General features: G+C 35.3%; 1 protein-coding gene and 1 pseudogene across 1 annotated transcript; both read right to left on the bottom strand.

The window, feature by feature from the left end:
- Positions 1-350: 350 nt before the first annotated feature.
- LOC132607124 (probable 2-oxoglutarate-dependent dioxygenase AOP1.2) lies at positions 351-4,423 on the bottom strand (annotated as a pseudogene).
- A 132-nt stretch (positions 4,424-4,555) lies between these two features.
- LOC132607125 (uncharacterized) lies at positions 4,556-9,623 on the bottom strand. Its single transcript, XM_060320954.1, has 5 exons — positions 9,232-9,623; positions 7,027-7,127; positions 6,561-6,671; positions 6,376-6,477; positions 4,556-4,924 (listed from the first exon to the last, which is right to left on the bottom strand). The coding sequence occupies exons 1-5, from the start codon at positions 9,431-9,433 to the stop codon at positions 4,754-4,756; spliced, it is 687 nt and encodes a 228-aa protein (XP_060176937.1). The 5' UTR covers positions 9,434-9,623; the 3' UTR covers positions 4,556-4,753.
- Positions 9,624-11,292: the final 1,669 nt, after the last annotated feature.

Raw genomic sequence — 11,292 nt, 5'->3', positions numbered from 1 at the left:
ATATTAGAACATTGAGCGGAATACCAGGTAATCTTAGTAGTTCAGTTGGTTGGCTGCTTGCACTTTCACCTTGTTGTTTAGAGTTCAATTCCCCACCATATAATCTCCTCCCTCATTTCCCCTTCTCCTACCCTCAATTTTTTTTTTAAAAGAAAAAGAAAAAAAATCTAAACACCATCGAAGACCAAAACACAACAAAAGCAAAGTGCAAACTGAAATCAACCAACCAACCAAATTAATGACCTTTTTCCATGGGGTTTCTTTGCATTGTGTTATAATTAACAAAGTAAAGAAAGACAACTTTGAGCTGTGGAAAGAGAAGATCAACAAAAACTTCAAATAAACGCTATGCATTTAAACCAGAAAATAACAAATATAGTTAGCAGAATTATATACAAAATTCAGACAGCTTAATGCTAATACCTACAACTTAAAAAATCGGCAACATTTATGCATCTAAATATCTTCTATCTATGCTTGGAAAACAAAGAGGTATATAACCGAAAAAGTAAAGTAATAAGACCAAATTATACATTCCACTAATTAGCTTGGAATACAAAAACGTATATAACTGTAAGCTAATTAACATATCACATTTAACATAATTAAGAGCTAATTAAATGAGTGACTTTGAGTTTTTATTACATAGCACATAAATGGAAAAAAGAAGAAAAATGTCAAAAAAATAAGAAAAAAGATAAATAGGAATGGTGGTCATAGAGACGTGTCCCATCACCTTGTTTGTACCTAGCTTTATTATATATATATAGATATAGATTACGAGTTACAACAAACAGAAGAACATTGTAATATCCACATTAAGTTATGACTAATATGGACTTAAAACAGGGTTGATTTCTCACATGATCACTCAACTAATAGTTATTATTTCAGAACGTCACCTTTCTTCTTGATTCCAATTTCCTTCAACAAAAAAAGTGACTTTCTGATATAATAACTATTAGTTGAGCGACCATCTGAAAAATCAACTAGCTAAAACACGGGAAGCTGAAGCTTAATAACTGCAACAATTCAAACACCACAATAAGCCTTGAGAATATTGGCGCCAGCTTCCCGGGCAGCTTTTGTCCCAAAAAACTCAGAATATCCAAGGAAGTCATAGGGCTTGAAGAGTAAAGGGTGATCTTCATCCACAAGTTCTTTTGGGGCCTTTATGGTGCAATTTAATTTTGGGTCTGCAAATAACTGAATGGAGAACCTATCACTATCTCCAGGTTACCCTATGGAGAGGAGAATGTAATCGACCATTCGTCCATGCCTGTATAAATTTGCACAATTATGTTAGAACCAGTTTTACTATTACGACTTGTGATATATAAGACTAAGGGCAGATTCAAGATTTCAAGTTTATAGGTTTCTACAACTACTTCAAGTTAATATAAAATAATAAATTTGGTTCACAAACAAATATTTATAAATATTTAGTATATTTCTTTATATATATACAAGGTCTGAACAAAAGTTACTGAATTCACGTGAACTTATAACTCATAGCTTTGCCCCTATCTAAGACAAGGAGCTTCATGATTATTAATACCTTGTTACTTACTACAAGGTAGATGTATGTGGACACTCAGACGAGATCATCAATTGCATTTGACTTGAGCTCTAGATATAGTCGAAATATTTATTTGAAGGAAATTATATACTTACACTATCACCTCATAATTATATAGTAGTGACTAGTGAGTGCTCTAACCATACAGTTTCATGCTTAACTATGATTTTGTGTATCATGATTAATTATGATTTTGTGTATCATGCTTATTAATTTGTTTAATACAAGCATAGGAAATGATTTTATGTCCTCTAAAAGTTAATAAAAGGAACTAAATGATTCTCAACTAAGGAGAGAATGTCAACTAAAACCAAATTATAGTAAATACCCCATATGAATTCATAATTAGGAAGTCCATTAGAATCTACTAATGCAAACTGATGTACAAGAAGAGGGCAACCGAGAAATATACAAACCAAAAATGTCATTAAAAAGGATTTTGATAGAAATACTTGAAAACTTGGATGACATGACACAATTAGCCCGAAATTTATGAGAATTTCTGCTTTTCTTTCCTATTTTTGCATGAAGAATCATGTAATTCCAACAAATATCAAGATTTTTTTTTCTACAAAAAGATAATAATAGTAAAGTAACTCTTACCATGAAGGAATCCCCTGATAAAACAACGAACGAATTTGGTAAAATATTAACTTCAATCCACTCTCCATTTTTCTTGAGAATTTGCAATCCATTTACTTGATTTTGTGATATTATGGTCAAGAAGTTACCATCTGTATGGTTACCAATTCCAGGTTTATTCCCATCTTCACCTTGAACTGCCTTGTAATTGGTTAGTCGCAAAGGGAAATAGCTGAGATCCAAGAATTCATCAATGTAATTTTTTAGTCCTAGACTCTCCAAAACCATCCTTTTCACCATTTCATCCAATTCCACAAGTGGCTTTGAGTAGGACTTTACAACATTGCTGCAAATTAATTTTGGAATATGGTTAAAACGAGCAACAGGGGACATATGAGAGCCTCACATAACTAATGTGAGACATAAAATAGATTTATCATTTTTTGGTATGGAGGAAAACATTTTCCGTTTTCCCATTATTCATGTTTGGTTGGTCAAAATTATTGGAAAACATTTTCTTAGGAAATTAAGTTCCTTAAAAATGAGGAAAATGACTTCCCAATAAATAGGGAAAACAAGTTCCACTAGTGGCATCTCACATTGATTGTTCCTTCCCCGCCCTTCAACACACTTCACCTCATCCTCACCTCCAATTCCACAAGTGGCTTTGAGTAGGACTTTACAACATTGCTGCAAATTAATTTTGGAATATGGTTAAAACGAGCAACAGGGGACATATGAGAGCCTCACATAACTAATGTGAGACATAAAATAGATTTATCATTTTTTGGTATGGAGGAAAACATTTTCCGTTTTCCCATTATTCATGTTTGGTTGGTCAAAATTATTGGAAAACATTTTCTTAGGAAATTAAGTTCCTTAAAAATGAGGAAAATGACTTCCCAATAAATAGGGAAAACAAGTTCCACTAGTGGCATCTCACATTGATTGTTCCTTCCCCGCCCTTCAACACACTTCACCTCATCCTCACCCCCATAGCCCCCATCGCACCACCCCTACCCCCGTCTCCAACTCCTATAGTGTTTGCCTAGATTGTCTACAAATGCTTTTGGAATAAGGTAGGGGTAAGATCTATCGGAAACAACCTCTCTACCTTCACAAGGTAGGTGTAAGGTCTGCATACACATCATCCTCCGAAGACCTTCCTTGGGGGTTTACACTGGGTATGTTGTTGTTGTTGCTTTTGGTTTTGCTTAATTTCGCACCAACCACAAGAAAATAAATTTGCAAACCACTTATTTTCCGGAAAAAACATTTTCCTTCGTACCAAAAGAAGCCCAAAACCTCAATGACTCCATGCCTTGCATAGGCTTTCCCCACCCAAAAAACCAAGGACAAAAGGAAAAAAAAACATTCAACGCAAAGTTGCACCTAAAGATTTACCAGAAAAGGAAAGGAAAACAACGAATACTAAATCAGAAAATGGAAATTGTTAAAAGAAGTAACATACCAAAAGTCAGGATTTCCATTAGGCCAGAAGATATTGGCAAAGGTTTCAACACTTCCAGGTTGGAGCAAGTCATCAATGCATATACTCTCATATAAAGGTAGCTTTGGGAGCTGCCCTAAGTAGCCATTAAAGGGTTTATTTGAGATGTTTTTCATTTTGGTATCCAATGGAAATTTAAAGATTTCTTTTAAACTACCAAACATGGCTTCTCGAGTTTCATTTGGAAGCTTATCATATATTGCTTCAAAGCAACCATACTCTTGCAAGGCTTGAAGAACTTGAGATTTTGTAGAGTCCCACTGTACAGTGCCTGATTTTAGCTCTGGCTTGCAGAAATCTATGGTAGGAACCTTCATTTCGTTAGAATTGAAAAGAGAAAATATAATGTTAAGAAGTCAACTATAGGACAAAGAAAGAAGCAAGAGTTCACAGCTGTATGCCAGATTCTATATAAAAAACACACATACAGATAGATACACACATATATATATTTGTATATGTTTTGCTTGCTCAATACATAAAGGTATTAGGTTAGAGCTTTCCTCATTTTTTAATTTCCTCAAATGTTCTTACTTTTTTCTGCAGCCAATCGTGACGGAATCTGAATTTTCACTAATTAAGTTCAAAATACAAAGAGATAAACACACGAAGAAGTCATGGGGATTCAACAACTGCTATATATACATAAAAATAATTTTAATCTTATCTATATAATGTAATTTTCCATCAAAGGAGGTTCGGATGAAATATTAAGTAGCACCGTTTTTTGAAAAGTTTCTGAATCGCGGGATTGCTATATTTTGTCAATACAAGGTAAACATTATATTATAATTGAGAAAAGTTCTTAAACTATCTTTTTGACAGGAGGCTAATGCTTATGTTGACGGAAATATGTGAACTGGCATTCACGAACATGTCAGATATACAAAGTAATTCAACTTAAATTTTTATTGACAGGTAATTTGTCATCTTGGGGTGGCCACTTTACAATTCAGAATGATGGATGCATTCTTTGAACATCTAGAGTACACAGGTTAAGCTAAATATTCCAATTTTGTACAGAAGAATAACAACAATATTTACAAATGCACAGACAAAGGCCATGGAGCTTAGTTATTTATCTACAGGAAGTCCCATCGCCAGTAAATTTTATCTACAATGCCTCCACCATTTCGAACTGCAAGGTGGATTGTTTCAGACGCAGGAGGAACTCCCCAAAGTAGCGGCACTGCAACAGTCATGGTTAGCTTTTCCTGCAAATTGTCCTTGCTGGCTTTCTCCGCCGAGACAATCTGTAAAGATAATTTGAAGAGCCATAATAAATAAGTGATGAGTTCTCTGATAAAGAGAGGGTGATCCATGAAGGAACATACAGCAGTTAAAAGTACATACTTTGACATGATGATAAGAAAGAGCAATTTTGTGTATGTAACTTTTGTGTCTTAATACAGAGACTTGAAATGAAATTTCATATTGAACTATCAAAGAGGTAACCAGCAAGAACCTAAATCTAACCAACCAAATGTCAAAACAGCTTTATTCTCCACCCCAGAATCAACATAAGGATCCAGAGTCATAAGCCTGGCTTCTCGAACCAAGAGACTACGTCAAGAGGGTGAAAACCTAGAAGACACTACCTTTACTTATTTTATGCAAACTATACACAAAGGAGGAGAAGAGCAAAGCACCAGATCTCAACAGACAGCCTAAACTAGTTATCAAAGCGGCATAATCCAACTAGCAAAAGAACAAAAAAGATCAAGAAGCTGCGAAAACATCTTCCTAGGATTTCTTTGTGTAGCCTAGAAGCGATAACACAGTTTGTGGACCAAGAAACTGTCCTACGGAGCTACTGCCAAAAAATCCTATGGCACTTATTTTTGTTACCTCAACGTGTGTCTATTGCAGAGTGGAGGTGAGTCTTGTGATTAGCTTATAGGAATGTCTTACATAAGGCTTATATGTTTCAAGAATTACCTAGGTTGATAACTTAACCAATATTAATGCTTTTATGATAGGCTACAGCAGTATGAGGATATACTTTAGTGGTTATCCAGAAGAAAGAAGCACATAGGTCGATCTTAAGAGCTTCCATTGCAGCTTCTTTTTTGGGCTGTTTGATATCCTTATGTGGACTTCCTCATGAGTTGTGCCAAAAGAAATTTTAGATATGATGACCAATTGAATTTTCTCTGTTTGGATATATTCCCGTTAGTTCCTTGGAATTATGTCACCCAACAAAATGCAACTCACTAAGACATTCTGAGCTATCATTTAAGTAAATAAAGCCACTAACTTCATTAAGTAAGGATTAACACCATAGCTGATTAGCACCATAGCTGAAACTTATGAGTAGAGTTAGATTACTCCACGTTTCTTGTTTAAAAAAATCTCATTAGGAATGGCTCTCCACTATAAAATGGATTCATCAACTCAACCAGATACGAAAAGAATGACTTATGAGTCCTATTGATGAACAAAATAGAACTATAGTTTCTGACTTGGGTATTTGATTGCTAATGATATTTGAGCCCAAACTAAGTTGTTGTAAAGCCATCAACAGGACTATAGGTCAAGATGCACAAAATCAGGCAGATAAATAGATCTTACGAGATGATCAGAAATGAAATGGATTTCACAAAGAAAAAGAGCAAGGCAGGCTCGGGCTTATCATGCAACAGCAATTAAAAAGGTCCATGAAAGGATCAGAACCAAAAAGGACAGGTAATATAAGTGGATATACCTCCCCACCGTGCTCCAGAACAGTGTCCTCCACAACGTCACTCAACATCTCTATAGAACGGCAAAAACCAATTATGCATAGTTTCCTGCCCATGTCAAGGCCCTGGAAAATTTACCAATTCCAATTCCCATTAAGATGAAATGAAACCTTGAACATTAGAAGTCGACAAGTAGCAGAAGCTTTACATTAGTCGCTGCGATGTCAAAGAGAGCACCCAAACAGAGGCTTTGATTTGGATCCATGTAACTGCTTTCACGAAATCGTCTCGGAGACGCTTTCAATTTTCCCTGCTTCTTCTGCATTTCAAAGTAAAACATCAGACATGATGTGCATAATCAATTGCAAAAGCATAGATGACGTATGGGAAGAGGGAAGCAAGGAGAATGCCAAGAAGATATTATGCAATGTGTCTTATCAACAACTACAAAGTGCAGAATTGATCAATTTTTACCAGTATATTGTATTTGTATATCTTCCAAACTAGAATAAACTAGTACACCTACAGTGTTTAGAGATTCAATTAATGGAGCTATATTCGCTACAAGAAAATAGAGGAACGAATATCCATTTACGCCTTTTTGCTCAATATGGCTAAGTGAAACATGGGCAGAACTAATGTTTCCTCCCAAAATGGGGGGAAAATAAGCATACATCAAACGAAGACATTTGTCGCTTGACCATGTTGCCCCCAATTTGAAAGAGTCCATCAGCAGTGAACAGTGTGATTTTCTCCTCCTGTACCCACTGCACGGCTGCAAATAGCAGGGAAAACTTCAAAAATCAAATAGTTAAATTTGAAAAAAGAAGAAGTTAACTCAACTATGACAACCAAGTGACTATAAAAGCGAAGACATATCCTGGTTAAATGATGAAGATGAACTATATCTATGTAAAATGGGGAGGAAGAGAAATTTAAAAAGAAATAAATGCCTGTAAAATATCAAACCAATAATTAACCTTTCATTCAAGTCTATGGGAGGGGACATTTGGAGTCAGAAGTATGCATTGTACGCGAGGGAATGTACATCTTTTCAGTGTTTAATTTTGTGCTACTTAATTTACCAGAGAGGGAGGGAGAGAAGATTCATCAAATATATGGACCTGCCAAAGAACAAGAAACTTGCAAACAAACCAATGAAAGCATGGTTGATGTTTCAGGACAGTGTTGGAGTCGCTGGACCAAATGTGACATGATACGCATGAAAATTTTCTGTCTCTAACCAACCGTAACAGAGACTCCTCACCTATTCTCTTTCATCTGACACAAAAAGTCAAAAACAATAAAAAATGGCCTGTATTAAATAAAAAACCAATCCTCGAGGTCTGACGTGTGAGGTCCAATTTTGAAGCATTCTAGAAGCTTCTTGTATATATGCTAAGCATCAAACTTGAAGGCGCTCCAAATTTTGCAAAGCTTCTCTGTCTCCTACAATTAGCTATGCAATTCTTGGCTGGCAAAATAACTTTTTTTTTTCCCAATAGGAATTCCATTACCAAAATTTAGGTTATCACCATGTAAAATGGTGTGCCCAAAAAAGTCTTGATAAGATGCAAATAACAGCATCAACCACAGTATCCTTGCCTCGAAACTGTATTAGGATTTTCTGAATATGAAACCTGATTAAAATGTTTAACAAATTGTTTGTTCAACTTAACACGCAATGCATTGCACGTAAGGATTTTTTAAGAGTCATTCTCAAAGCATTTCAAACTAAGCTCCACTTTAGCTTCCTCCCAATAAGGGTGTAGTGTCACAAAATCCACATTTCAAATCTGTATAAAACATCTATTGACATACTGGTGCTTCATGGTCACTAAATTAAAAGCCGTAAAAGAATTACAGATAACACAACTTTTCAATGAACTATCCTTTCGCAGAAGTGAATTGAACCTAAAACCAAATATGGCCTCATTTTAAGCAAAATATCAATTGACTTTAATCTTGAGGTGGAGCACCCTTGAACAATAATCAAAGGAATCCAACATTAACTGACAAGGAAACTACGACAAGTACAATCCTTCCTAATATAAAAGAGCAACACTACTTCTAGATAAAACGTCTTAATACACACACACACACACACACGCGTGTGCATATAAACTAAACTACACAACAGGAAAACCATCAAGATAGAATGCTTAGTAAAATATAAAAGGCAAACTAACATAAAGAATGAACATTCAGCATTTAATTTGTATGAATGCCTAAACAAGCGCCTCTTCCGCATTACTGGAAACAGAAGCTAAATTCACCACATAGATCAAACCAAAATCCCGATCGTATGATCAATTAAGCCTTAAATTTTTTGAAATCAACCTCCTTTATCAATTGTTTTTTAAATCTACCAATATATGCTAATCATCTGAGATCAAGCTCAATCATTGTTGCTACATTTAAGTTCCGATGTTTGATAGTCTCTTACTCTCATTTATAAGTGTGAGATCTAACGATTCTCTAGTGGTGAAGCCTAATTTGCCATTAAATGTAAAGTATTTAGTACTCCCTCCGAATAAAAAAGAATGTCCACTCAACCTTTATTTTTTGGTTCAAAAAGTGTGTTCACTTGCCAAATCAAGAAAGAAACCCAATACATATTTAATTAGGGGCATTTTAGTCAAATTACCTATTTTTGTAAGGAGTTAGTATTTTGGGTGTGCAAATGACTAGGTGGACGCTCTTTTTGATCCGGAGGGAGCATTAAAATAAAATTAGACTTGATGGAGAAGCTTCGACTATCATCAGGGGCTAAATTGAACAGTAAAGAAGAAACATCTCAAACATTAATAAGCAAAAAGAAAAAAAAGGTACTTTTTGAATATTAAAATAAAAGGATGAAGAGAGATTAAGGAACATACAAGGATCATGGGAGTACGAAGATTCCCAAGGATACGGTCCAAGTGCATCATCCCCAAGGAAACCGCCTGAACCGGACGATTTCACAATGAACCGGACCGGCGATCGAGTGGGAAAAACCGGCAGTTTACGGAAAAACAAACGGGAAGAAGACGGCGGAATGGAAGAGAAAAAGGAGAAACAAACGGTAGAGATCTCCGGCATTGCTTTGAGGGATCGAAAAGGGAAATGATCGGAATTAATCGGAGAAAAGTAACAAGAGAAAAGAAAAAAGGGGGAAAATGTGGAGAAAAGCAAAGTAGATTTTTTTTCCCTTTGCTAAGAATGGAGAGAATTTTGACGCCACAGGAATTGAGGATGACACGTGGATAGGAAGACGGTTTAATTATGTTTAGGCGGTGGTTAATTAGGAGAGTGAACCGGGTTTGAAACGGTTGGTCCTGGTGCCTTAGTCCTTACCATGAAGGAAGACATTTTTATCAGATGTCCTCAAAGGAGACGTAAGTGTTTACCCGAAAATCGATACAGTTGAATTTGTATACGTGGTCAAGGAATATAATGAGATAATATGTAAGATTAAGCAAGATAATTATGAAGAAAACTAAACGAATTTAAAGTAATAGCCTGAGCCTTGACGAAATGATGAGCTAGAATATCCAGTAAGCTATACGTCAAAGCCTTTTCGAGAACAATCAGGACCAAGAATAAAGAAATCGTTTTAAGAGTATTTGTTTTTTATTAGATTTCAAATGCCTCTTATAATGAAATGAGAAGCTCTATTTATAATTGGGTTATAGGGTACAAGTTTCATAATCGTGCCCTCTTTACTATCAATATTAATACTAATGCTATGACAATGAATGGTAATAAAGGGTATTAATGCTCATTTAAGATTCTAGGAAGACTTGGGATTTCTTGCAAGGGTTGTGCATTGAATGACGTTTGATCGGTGAGTTAACATGCTTCTCCGGGTCCTTGATAGTTTATGTCTTCGGTAACGATTATTAAATTACTTCTCCAGAGCGTTGTATTGCTTTTTCGGAGCCCCTCGCCTGCCGACTCGAATCTAACCTGTCACCATCGCCATGTATCATCTTTTGATACGTCCACTTGGTGTCTACAAATTTTGCCGTTTACAATAAGAAAATATCATATATTATAGGAGGTTTTTGAAAAACTTTTGCAAGTTCTATTTTGGAAGAATTAAAGAACATTTTTTTGTGCGGATTGCCCTTCAAAGGCATCGTTCTTTAATTTTTGGCTCTAAAATTGGTGGTCTTTAATTATTGTCCTTCGCCTAATATCTCGAGGTTCTGTATTCGAATGCCAGCTCAGTAAAAAACAAAATCGCAAGGCAGAGTTTTGCATGAGTCCTAACTTTACTACGAAACTCTGTCTTACGATTTCTTTTTACTGAGCTGGGGTTCGAACTCCAAACCTCATGATATTAGGAGAGGGATAAAAATTAAAAACCACCAATTTGCTGGCCAAAATTTAAAGACCAGCGCCTTTGAAGGATAATCGTGCAAATGACCCATTAAAGACCAATAGTATTGCTTAAGAAAAGATGGTGTTTGGATAAGGCTTTTTTTCTTTTTTTTTTCTTTTTGGAGTTTCACTAAGCCATTTGTACAAAATATAAAGAGATTGCCGTAATTCTAACCCAAAAAATTCTCTTTTCTAACAAGAAAAGACACGTTTCCTCTTTGCTTTGATTCCCTAATTGAGATACCTCTTATGTTAAAGCACACTACTAAAACCCATTGTAAGTAACTCTTACACTATATAGTATAGCTGAAGACAATAAGTGAAACTAAGCAATTCTTGTTCTTGTTAAGGAAAGTAAGCAATTCTCCAAGTTTACCTTTGCTCTTATAGTTAATTTCTTCTTCTTTTTGTTCCGAGCTCTTATAGTTATTTCCATTTTACTTCTTCTTGTTTTTTTTTTTTTTTTCACTTTCAATTTGAGTTGACTGAAGGATTATACTGTACTGAAAGATGACATTAGGTGATCGGACATTTTGCATCAAACACTGGAAGATAGAATATCGTCATACATGGTT

Source organism: Lycium barbarum, chromosome 8 (genome assembly GCF_019175385.1).
Source record: "Lycium barbarum isolate Lr01 chromosome 8, ASM1917538v2, whole genome shotgun sequence".
NCBI lineage: Eukaryota > Viridiplantae > Streptophyta > Magnoliopsida > Solanales > Solanaceae > Lycium > Lycium barbarum.
This window is presented reverse-complemented; position numbering and strand designations above follow the sequence as displayed.

Coding starts and splice junctions, on each gene's coding strand:
- LOC132607125 (XM_060320954.1), bottom strand. CDS start 9,433: ATGCCGGAGATCTCTACCGTTTGTTTCTCCTTTTTCTCTTCCATTCCG. Junction 6,672..7,026: donor GACAAATGTCTTCGTTTGAT/GTATGCTTATTT, acceptor TTTGAAATGCAG/AAGAAGCAGGGAAAATTGAA. Junction 4,925..6,375: donor TTCTGGAGCACGGTGGGGAG/GTATATCCACTT, acceptor TTATCTTTACAG/ATTGTCTCGGCGGAGAAAGC.